Source organism: Cyanistes caeruleus, chromosome 2, assembly GCF_971803275.1.
Source record: "Cyanistes caeruleus chromosome 2, bCyaCae1.hap1.1, whole genome shotgun sequence".
NCBI classification, from domain to species: Eukaryota; Metazoa; Chordata; class Aves; order Passeriformes; family Paridae; genus Cyanistes; species Cyanistes caeruleus.
This window is the reverse complement of record NC_141702.1, coordinates 57,585,707-57,597,886: the sequence shown is the minus strand read 5'-3', so window position 1 is coordinate 57,597,886 and position 12,180 is coordinate 57,585,707. Positions and strand designations below refer to the sequence as shown.

The 12,180-nt window shown below is 38.5% G+C and overlaps 1 protein-coding gene across 10 annotated transcripts in view; it reads right to left on the bottom strand.

Annotated features, from left to right (window-relative positions):
- PLEKHG1 (pleckstrin homology and RhoGEF domain containing G1) overlaps positions 1-12,180 on the bottom strand; it is a 125,861-nt gene that overhangs the window by 21,437 nt on the left and 92,244 nt on the right. For all 10 annotated transcript variants that reach the window (XM_086877216.1, XM_086877218.1, XM_023923375.2 and 7 more), the window contains 2 exons: positions 7,717-7,817; positions 3,120-3,189 (listed from right to left, as the gene is read on the bottom strand). In XM_086877216.1, the coding sequence (XP_086733342.1) occupies positions 3,120-3,189; positions 7,717-7,817 (171 nt within the window). The remainder of the gene's footprint in view (positions 1-3,119; positions 3,190-7,716; positions 7,818-12,180) is intronic.

Sequence of the window (12,180 nt, the reverse complement as noted above, 5' to 3'; positions counted from 1 at the left end):
TGCATCTTCAGGCAGAAAAGAGAAAGACTGCAATTCATGATTGGACAGAAGGTTTTAAAGTAAGTATGCTTTTCTGCATTTGTGTCTATCTACCTGTGAGTTATTTGGAAATATTTGGAAGCAGAGGAATCCAATACAATGTTGTAAGTTGCTATTAAATATTTACATTTCCGTAAAGTCATAGTTTTGAATCATTATTTTATTGATTAGTGAGTTTTATGTTACTGGCTAGTTTAGACTAAAAACATTGCCAAAGTCTGTTAAAAAATCAAAGCTGCCATTTTAGGGGCTATTTACTTTGGGCACTCAGCACAAAAATGTTAAGATAAAGATTCAAATCCACAATGATGTGTTTTTGTTCAAAGTATGCTGAAATGTGTTTTGATAATCCTTTCCCTTAAAAGTTACAAGGCTTTTTACTACTGAAGCATGAAAGTTATACACAGGAAACACAGTCATGTACGATTGTGTGAGAGAAGTATAATATGCTATACAAGAAATTTTATTGAGCAAAACCAAATAACAAAGCTCAAAGAGAATCATCCTAAACTTCAAAAATCAAGCTCCCCACATCTTCACAAATATAAAACATTTTATACAACAAGCTCCAGGGTTACTTTAACCATAACTGCTCTGTTATACATGCAAACCAAGTTTGTGTGATTTCACAGGAACCCTAAGAAAGAAACAACTTTTGTTCTATGCAGTTACTGAGCTTCTTAAGAGTGCAAAAAGAAAACATAGTAACTACAGTGAGAACTAAGTTATACCTTAAGATTTGCAACACCTACAATATTCACACTTGGGTGAAAAAATGGCACTAGGTCCAGAGCTTGCCTGACCTAAGCACAGTTCCACTGGAAGCATTCAAGAAGCTCCAGCACAGCTACATCCATTAGCTAAGGCTGTGAGCTATGACTTCAGCATGATAATATCCCTGTGCTTAACTCACAGTGAAGATCTAACACACTTGAAGGAATGAAACAATAAATGGCCGAAGTCCCATAAGAGTTGAAGAAGCGCATGCTGCCAAAAAAGGCAGTTGTATTTCCACTTCTCGGTGCTGGGAAGACACAAGCAACCAAGAATGGACAACTGGAGTTTGTTAAGACAGTCAGCAGTTGCTGTAATGAAATCCTCATGGCCAAAACCAGAACTGTGGGGTATTTTGGTATTGTTTGATTTTGCTTTTAAGTGTTTGCACTTGTCTGGATGAAGCTAAAAAATGCCTGTTAGTACTGCAATCTCTAACAATTTCTGAGCCATCAAGCTGTTGCCTGCCAATAATACAAATGCTAAAAGCATTTGACAAGGGAACAAAAGGCACAAGCAATGATATGCAGATGGGTTTTGGAACTAATGGCCAGAAAGTCTACCAGACAGACCCTTTCAGCTGGCCAGTTTGAATGAGAACACAATTTTTTCCTGGACATCAGTTGCACCATCTCTGTTCTGCATCCCAGCAGAAGCAGTCCCAGTGGTCTCAGCTATAAGTATGCAACACAGCAGAAATATCTACCAGCTCCAAACTGTTTTATCTGTAAATATCCTGAAAGCCTCCCAGCTGGCCTTCATTGCACAGGCACTCTGCTGACTTACAACTTCTTGCCCACCAGGACCCCAGATCCTTTCTGTTAAGCTGTTTTCTACTCAGCCAGACTCAGCGGGCACACAGGATTGTTCTGTTCCAGAAGCAGGACTTTGCACTTGCTGTCATCCCATTCTCTCTCTCTCCTTCAATTCAATTCAGGCTATTTGTAGCAATAACAACATGCCATAAACTCCACTGCAATGGGGCAAAAATGCATCCTACTTTTGTAGTAGTGGTGCCAACACTAAGGTTTCTCAGTACTTAACAAAAGAACAATTACTAGATAAATTACAGCTTTCTCAAACTCAGATGAAGCAAGAGATCTGGTGAAACAGCAGGACTTAGCTGGTATCATCACTCCAATTTACTATAAAATCCCTTATGTCACAACAGTGCCAAACAAATTACTGGACCACAATGAGAGGATGGTCCAGTTAATCCTAAATCCACGTGTTAGACTTACTACATTGAGTGCTTGGTGCTAGCAATGCTGAGTTCAGGACAAAGTACAAAACATGACAGGCTTTGGCTTTTTGGTTTCTTTGGGAGTTTTTTTGGTGTCTGTTTTTTCATTTTGTTTTTTTCGTTTTGTTTTTTTTTTTAATACACAAAGGCAAACACACCTATACAGATATTATTCAACTTTAAACTACTACATGACCCCTCTTCCTCCAGAAATACCACAGAGATAGCATTATTTTTTTAACTCATTATGGCTCTACAGATTCAAGATATATGCAGACTCTCTGGTGAAGTCTGCAGTGAACTAGCATCATCTGTAGCCTAAATTATTTAATTTCTTGTTGTCCTACTCATTATAGCCATTCCCCTTCTCCCTGACTGGCTCTCTGTGTTTCCTGCAATGAAGGTCACCTTCTTCCCTTATTTCTGCTGCACCTAATAACTTCACACACTCTATATTTTTGGCTTAAGTATTGGCCAACAAAATCAAAATGTCTATCCTATCAATGCTCAGAAAATCCAAAGCATTACAGAGAGAATGGGATTTGAATCTTAAGGCAAGACTTTGGACCTTTCCATTTAAAAAGAAAATTAAAAGTATAGTTGTGTGTTTCAGGAAAAACTCTCAGAAAATAATATGGCCACATTTCCTATGTTAATGTTATTGCCTTTTCTAAGAATGAAGTCAAGTTTTATTCTCTAGCTGCTTTTAAGCTGACAACACATAACTTGAGTACCACTTGATCACCTACATTAACAGATGCAAGTAAAAAAGAGAGCCCCTGTAATGGTTGACAAAAAAAGCGAACCCTGAAAATGAACTCAAAAAACAGCTCCACCAGCTCAGATACACTTATTGAAGAAAACAACACCTTTGTCTTGATTTTTTAGAAATGAAAATCAGAGTCATATCCCTGTCAATTACTAAGAGAAATTCCTTCTCTTACCATAGATTTGCTGACTTTTCTTGGTTAACATTACACAAGCTATCAGGATTAGGTCCCAAAAGATAATAAATTAATCCTATTTCCCCCATAGCATTCTGCAACTGGTGCTGCAGACTTACCTTGGAAACAAAACAATCTGCTATAGCCACAGGATCGTTTTCACAGTTTTCCAAATCTTGCAGAAGTTCACTGAAACAAAGAACAGGACAAGGTAAGACAATTATGGCACACTTTGGTATGGACACACCTGTATATTCAGAACCAGACAGTGCTGTGCTATTCATGGCATCACTTATTGATGCAGGGAGTTCTATAAAGGGAACAAGAACACCTTTGATGCCCCTTTTCCCCCCACAGCTGAGTTTATTTGCAGGCAGAGGAGAACTGTAAGGAAATGGTATTCCCATGATTTCAAAATTCCAGGCATCAGAATGTTTGTTCTGCTAAGCAAACCTGAGCCCCTTCCTTTAGGTAGATGTCCCATCCCTAGAAATGTTCAAGGCCAAGTTGGATGGGGCTCTGATCTAATTGAAGATGTCTCTGCTCATTGCAAGGAGGCCAGGCTAGATGACCTTTACAGATGCCTTCCAACCCAAACTATTCCAAGACTCTGTGACTGACAGGTCTTTAACAATAATCATAGTGGTGCACTCAGACAGTTGTGTAGCTTGTATATCAACCAACATGATATAAAACTAAGAAAATTTTAATTAAAAGCTACTGAAGCACAAGCACTGTCCTATAAAGACTTTTTATGTTCTACAAGGTTTACTTGACCAAGGGAGATGATGAACTGCTCTGAACAATATTGGTGAGAACTGGGGATGTATTTCTCACACATGAAGAATGTTACGAAACTCAATCAGGAAAATCAGTCTACTTTTGGTGTGTTTCTTCATTGATAAAATAGCTAGCCTGGAAAAAGTTTTCTGTATGGGAATATTTATACACATTTATATTCTACATGCATAAAAACAACACATGAGAGAATTTTATAATTTTTGCATGCCAAGGAGAAAATTAATTCAATTGAACAGGAGCAAAGCAATAAGGGAGCCTGTTTGCTGTTGAATTAAGCTCAGTTTTTGAAAGCAAATTCAGTGAAAGAAAGAATTCAAGTAGAAGGAGAAGACCTCAAAGGTATCTCCTTGATCCAAAGAGTTTTCAGTCTTAATAAAAGACATACTCAGAAAAAGGAGAGAAGAAATTGAGTTTTCTGCCAAATTGTTTTTGAAAAGAATTTTCTTCTCCCCCTCCTCACCCTCTTCCCCCCTTCTCCCAATACACTCCCACTCCCACAGATAATTTTCCATTTAGGGCTACTTTTCTCCCAATTCACAGCTGGTTTCCTGAACAAGTTTTACCTAAGCGTTCCTATGCCTGTATCTAGGGAACTACCCTTTTCCCCTGTAAGCAAACACAATTTCCCTCTGCATGTACAAAAAGCAGCAAACCAGAAGAGTTTCCTGACTTGTTCTTTGCTTCTCTAATTACTGGAGGAAGGAAAGGGAGAAATCAACCTGCAGTCACAAGGAACAAAGACAGGCAAAGACCTTAAGTTCAGCAGTCACTTAGTCACTTTGTACAGTGACAATTTAACCTCTATACCTCAATTTCTCCCTTCATTCAAACAGGAATAAAAATATGACCCTTGCTTGATACCCCACACTCATGAAGCTCATTTACATCAGCAAAAGAAGCAAGCTGTAGCAATGGTGACCACAGCCATTAGTTACACTGACTGACTGCATCCCACACACAAGTTTTGGAAGTAACATCAAACATGTCCAACAGGCTCAGAGGATTCCTGCTGTATGGCAGTCAGACATTCTCCTGATGGCTTAAAGTACGTAGCACCTGGACTGACATTTTATTCCTACTGGTCTCCAAAAAACCCACATAATTTCTCCTTCATGAGACAGAACAGGAACACTTAAAGATTTTATATATTCATGCAAGTGAGTCCCTGTGTATGTGTTAAATAGACTAGTGGTTTGTGTCTTCAGCACAAGCCCATAGTGCAAGGGCTGTTTTTGAAAGACATTGTTACCTATACTGCACTCTCTTCTGTCTCATCTGGATGGTAAAAACAGGATCAGTAAGAGCAGTCTGCCACTGTAAAAACAGCAAAACTGCCATGCTCAGGCATCCTGAAAATCTTAAATAAACCCCTATAATACCAAGCTGATGTGAAAAAGTAGGACTATTATTACAGGCTACATTTAAGTACCTGGCAGGAGGAAGAAAGAACAATAGAGAGAAGTGTTGGTCCTGTTCACCTGACTATCCAGAGGTTTTCTGCTGGTCGCAGTTCTTGGCCTCTGCAACAGGCTTGTGCCAGGCAGGCAGGGAGCAGGAACGAGCACTGCTGGAGGAACTCCTTGTCCTTTCAGCTGGATCACTAACAAGATTCAGACTGAAGCAGGACACAGGAGCTAGGGCCACTTAAGACCACACACTGAACTATATAGCTTGAGTTACAATGGGCTGGGAAAATCTGAATCTGTACAAACATCATCAGGAGCTAATGCTAACCCCTTTGGGGTGAGAGAGGGAAACGTAAAGACTGACAGTTTTGCATACAGTGCATTCGTTATCTTTTCAAGTCAAATGAATGAAAGTCTTATTACAATGCCTTTTAGGATGTGTGGATTTTTTGATAAAGTTTTATGATGGCTTCTCCTCAGAAGAAGCCAGACCTTACCACCATGAAACTCAGAAAGAAATAGTTGTTCAAAAAGACATCATAATCACAGGACTAGCAGTTACCATAATGACCACTATTTTTGCCATTCAACACACTACTTGAAAACCTAGGTAGTTTAGCTGAGAGAAATTCCCATTTACTGAAATGAAATTTCTCAGATCTACAAGTCTGAAAAAAACCCAAGACTGAAACCTTTGATTATTGATTAATGGTCAAATTCAAAGCTTAGAAAAACAAGGTAATTCTAAATCTATAAAATCATGCTCACAAAATACATCTGAAACTACTAATATAGAACTTCCAACTGGACCTTTTTCTGAAGCTAAGAATAAATAAAAAGGCTCTAGAGTATGTTTAGGACTCAGAAGCTACATGCCAAATTTCACACAGGAGTAAATTAATCCTTGGAGCTATATTGAGATCTACAGTGAGTATTCAGTTTTAAGAACTCACAATTTCCAAGCAGAACTTTATATCAGGTGGCCTGAAATACATTAGTAATTTACTAGATGCTTTGGACAACTTTCCAGTAAGTTTTAACCACTCTAACATATCTATCTCTAAAATTGCCCAAAATTGCCTTTTTTCTTTTTTTTTTTTCTTTTTAACTGCTGTGGTATTTTTTTTTTCACAGCTCAGTAATTCTGTATAACAACTGATCATACTTGAAAGTACTTTTAGTAGGCAATATCTGCAATGAAGCTGGCAGAAATACATCCTAGGTATCAAGTCTTTCTGTCTTTTGAAGGATCAGAAAATATAATGGCCAGGACTGTTTTTTTCCATTCTGTGACCTCTGGGAATCTGTAAGCTCACATTCATTGTCTCATGGCTCTAAAACAGTCCACGAGCCTATTTTAGCATGCTCCCAACTACGTATTTTCCAGCTGTTAGACATTCAGTAAAGTCAGTTGTTGTAGCTGAAGCAGGACACAGCAGCTTTCTAGTTAAGCATATTTCCATTACCCTGCAGTAGCTATTTTAAGCTTCAGGAAAAGATTTTAGATTTCATCTTTGTCTATAAATTCTGAATAGATCCATTCTCACTCTTTCCTTTGACATGAAACAGTAATCCCAGCAGCTGAAGCCCTTAAAAGTAACTTCCCATGATGATTGAAAAACATTGGAGATGATCTTTGACACAAGTGCTCAACTTCAGAATCCTCTTTTGATTCAATTAAATGATGTGTTGTTTTTCAAAGAACACAGTAGTTTGGGAGATATTTTGTCAACTATAGTAAACCTATAGTAAGCTTTTACAGGAGTATTGGTATATAAAAGATTTGGGAACTTTAAGTCAATAAAGTTGACATATGTCCTGCCCTGGTTCAATAGTCAGGTTTTCCTTAAATACTAAGTTAGTAATTTTTATAGTAAGAGAGGATTCAGAGAAAAGTAGCAGTAGCATGCTCCTCAAACTGCAGATACTGAAATCCCACACAATGTGGCACTAGTTATGCAAGCAAGACATTTTACTTCAGGCTCCCAACATACACTAGAATTCCATCTGCAGAGTTCTAGAGAAGGCTGGAAAGACACTGAACAAAAAACTTCAATGAAGAAAAGGTACCTGAATACATTTTTGAGAAATTAATTCAGGGAGTACCTAGTAGCATAAAGCACTACAGAAGCCAGATCTGGGTGATGTACATAGGTACACTAAAAGAGCTGATATAGTAGGAATAAATCACCTCTTCATTAAGGCAAGAATTTCTTCTACAGAGGTCTTGTACTAAACTCAGTTAAAGCCCAGAGCAGGTTAGGCCTAAATTCATGTAAATACCCAGCATAAAAGGAAAAAAAGTACACAGAGACCACTCTTGATGCATCAAATAAACTGCCAAAAAAATCTGTCAGCAAACCAACTTTGCTTAGAATTAAAATTAGGTAATTCCTCGATTTATAGATCTTGGCTGTTTTAAAGTGATAAAAGTGAATTTGGCTGGTTTGCTCCCTCTCGTTAAACACAGGCTATTGAAATGTTTTCATTTAGTTAAAAATGAATTTACCTGTTGAAATGGTAGATATCCTGAATGTTTCCAAACAGGGCTGATCGCTCCTCTGTTCCCAGGGAGAGCTTGGTGTGATCAGTGATACAGTCAAGGTAATCCTACAAGAGAAAGAGAAGGAGGTCTTCAGACATTTCCTCCTTTCCTAGATCAGTAAACAGAGCTATGTTTTATTGTACAAGATGAGACTCTGAATATCAGTTTCACCTTATTATTACAATAAAGCCTTCAGCAGCCCCTCTGTGAACAGTCACTCTATTATGAACAGTAACAGTACTTATCTGTTCCCTGAAACCAAGAAAATAACAAAAGACTGAAAGCTAAGTTATACCTCTTAGATGGGACTGCCAATGTTTCCCCTGCTACTGATAAACAAATGTTTTCAAATTTCATTCACAGTGACAGTTTAATTGATCATATGGCTGGCTCAAAGACGAAAAAAAATGTAAAAGAGATGAAGAATGTCATTTAATGCAGTCTTAGTAAAAGAAACTATATAATGAAGAACAGAAAGCACACAAGCAACAGAGGCTCGGAAAAGCAACCACTGAAAAAATTACTTTTTAAAAAATCGTGGTTCCTGAAGAATGCAGAGTGTGTAGAAGACAGATCTCAATGTATCTATGTCCATGCAATTTACCACACATAGAGTTACATTGCAAATAGCATTGCTATATAATCTAGCAAAAATTTCATTTTGAACTTACAAGACATCAGTCTTGATAGACTCTCATCCAGGGACTTTTTTTGAATAAGAACTTGGCAGCTAGAAAATGCTCAGATCAGCAGTGTTCTGGGAGAATAACTTTCTCACCTCTTCCCTCACTTTGATAAGAGCTCAATGTCACCTTTTTTTCTATTGCTGCTACGGTATTAAAATTCTCACATAAGGGCAAGCAAATTCAGCAAGCTATTTAACTAACTACAGCTCATGAAACAAGAAACCTGATGTACTGCCACATTCATGAAAAAATTCTGCTGGAGTATGGAAATAAAAGTGAAAACAGCTGAAACAATGTGAAATAAAAAGAAATAAAATCCTGTAGCCTGTGGCTAGACAATGTGGTATGGCAACCTCCCAAAAACAACACAGCATTCCAGGGTGCTGCAAGAAAAGAACCCTGCAAAATGCCAACAAGACCTTGAAAACTTCTGAGATATAACTGTGTCCCAGAGTCATATAGAAAAAGGTATTATAGAACATATACACCAGCCAAGATTTATTCTCAGTGTAAATTCTGTGAAGACAAAGGATTTGAATTAACCAAGGATCTGACTTTTGGCTTCTAGATGTCCTCATAAGGAAGAATTACAGCATTTAAGCCTCCTTCTGTTCAACTGAAGTAGTGTCAGCAAAGCCAGAGGTGTAACCAAGATTCAGGTTCAGGTATCAGCAAAACTTCCTTTCCCCTCCCCCTATCAGTAATCCACACTCTGTCATCACCTCCAGTTAAAGGTAGCCCTCCTCACCCCCAAAACTCAGTATTTCTTGGGGGGAAAGCAAGTAGGTCTATTCCAAGGCAATCTCAGTGTCTTTCAGAAGAGCAACAAGTGGCAACAGGCAGACAAGTCCCTGGAGAGCTATGTCATCTCCTGCGATAGCATCCAACCTTACTCCATCTTCCCTCCTGGCTGGCAACAACCTCAGAGCCCACACCTGACCTTGAAATAAAATTGTGCAGGAAGTCTTTGGAATCACAACCACAGGCTCCCTGAACTTCAGCTTTTTATTTGTACTCATAAGCTGCAGAAGAGTGAAAAGGTTCAGGATGGTGAGGCAGACAGGACTGCAGCAAAGCAGTACATTGGGTCAAAGGCAGAAGTAGATAATATATTCAGGTCTACTTCAGTAATAGTATTAAACAAATAAGCTTTTCTGACCACAGACACATCTTTCATCATTTAAAAGCAAAGAATAGAAAAGCTCCAGTGGAATTGTAATCCTCTGAAAACAATTTTAGCACTGCAGGGACACTGCAGCACCCTGAGCTGATATGACAAGGTTAGGCTGAAGAGGAATGGAAATCTTACAGTAAGTAACTCCACACAGCACATTTAATGAATAAAGAGGAGTTCCTTTCCAATTCATTCATCTCAGCATAGCTGGAGCTTGGGTTTCTTCAAAATAACAGTCCACAGTTATTTCTAGTATTGTAGACAGTGTTATATGCATGACCTGGTGTCTACTCCTTTTGTCCTCTTACCCTGAGGTAATTTTCCTCCACACATACGTACTCTTCTCAGTCTTTTACCAATTATTAGTAAGAAAGAGGGAACCAGGCAACCTTTCTAATGCTGCTGCCAAGCAGCAGCCAGCAGGTGCTTTGGCAGTTTTCCTGCACTCCTGTAACATATGCCAGTATCAGCCTATGTACACCACACACCCACAGCCAGTGCTCCCTTCTGCTAGAAGTTCCTTTGGACCGTGCTTCAGGACCCCTTCCTCGTTCAGCCTCAGATCAGAAACAAACCACAAACAACTGGGTGTATTTGTTCTTACCTAGGGTAAGGCAAAATCGTTACTGGTTTAAAACTCTTGGGATTCAGAGCCACCTTATACCTCACCTCACACTGCTAGGAAATGACACAATTCAGGGACTGCTCTCCTGGCTTAGCTTTCTATCTTTGTAAATATTATTGACTCAAGACTACAGACTTGTTTATGTTGCTATTGGTGTAAGCAGATCCCTGAAGTAGGCACACAGCAAAAATCCCCAGATATCCAAGATTTTGTGAAAAAGGTGGACCTTGGACAGTCTTAACACATCGGTGTCCTGCAGGCCAGGCCTGCACAGCCCCACGCTGCTTGCAATGACTCAGCCAGTGAGACCTGTCTGATTATACTGCTTTATAGTGCACGTGTGCTCTCATAAAGGCTTCATGAACTCATCCAGGAAACAGATGCAGTATTGGCATATAACGTCTTCTGCAAGGACAACACCACAGGCAGATCAAAGCTACCCAGACGTGGGGGTTTTCCTAATTATTTCTTAGCAAATGGTACTTTACCCCCATGGTAGTCACTGCTGTGTATCAACAGCTGTTATCATCTGGAGCCATAATGAAAGGTCTTGGAGCTACAAGATAACAGGGCAGGCTGCAAACGTAATGACATGGTGCAGAAATCAATGAAATTTATCAGAACAGAGTACCGGCCTTATTCACTTTATTTGTTTCTTGTCAGCATCTATGAACCCTCTGTCGGCACCAAATGATTTGTTTATAACCTTTGCCTTTTATTGCTTCTCTGCAGTTATGGCATAAACACTTAGCTTACTTTATAGAGAAAAAAAAAAACCCTCACAAATGTCCATCTCCTTAGATTGATTTACCATAGTTTGCTCTCATGGTATTGCACAATTTTCTCCTCCCTTTTCCTTGAAACTCTCCAAAAATTAGGAGAATCTTGCCAGATTGCCCTGCCTTTCTTGCTGGCTTTGACATTCTCCCCATTTGTCTTTCATTACGCCAAATCCATCAGAAGGAATGTCTGCTAGAAGCTGCATATCCTAACTACTGTCTCCTCCTCCACAATCACCAAAAAAAAAAAGACAAAAAAAAAAGACTATTCTTTTATTCTATTTTATTTTATTCTAGAGGAATAAAATTATGAAAACACTAACCTTAGAGGCTAAAAAAAATAATTATATGAATCAGAAAAGAGAGAAAATTGTCAAGAAAAGCACAAAAGGAGCAAAATTATTTTCACACATTGATGAATGTTTTCCATGACAAAACTTTAGAAACCAAATGCAAATCAATGGGACATTTTCATCTAGCCACCTTGGTATTCCTTTGAACACATACACACGCTTCACTTACAAAACTTCATCTATTGTTTAGACCATAGTATAACACAGTCATTACTGTGGTAATGTTAAAATTACACATTAAAGTGAATAATATCATTGCTAATATTAACATAGTAATTTTTAAAAAATGGGTAAAAGCCACTCTGCCTTGTAAAATGAGAATCAAATTTTATCCTGCTCTGTAAGAAACATATATACAAGTTCTTAGTAATCCCTTTACAGGGTAGGAGTGTGCATATAAAAATATCACAAAAGATAAGCAAAATTGTTAAAAGAGCAGTGTAGTTGCACAGGTACACCTTTGCCAAGAGGCAGACACACAAGACTGAAAATTTGATTAACTATCAATACCAAAAAAGAATCAAAAAAGGATTCTACCCTCTAGGAAACTTTGCTTCCTAATGCCTAAGTAAGCTGCAGGAGAAAGTAAAGCTGTCCTATGTCTCTCATTTCAGCAACACACTCTGGGTTCAAGAGCTGAGGACTTACATCACAAAACCTCAGTCTCTGACCTAAAATATTTAGAACCAGGTATTTATCAAAACTTCAGTGGCTTCTTGTAGTGTTGCAGACAGAGGAGGAATAGGTAATATTCCTAGCAGGACATCATCCAGGCAGTGCTACAGCATCACTCAGATCCTCAGTTTTCTGA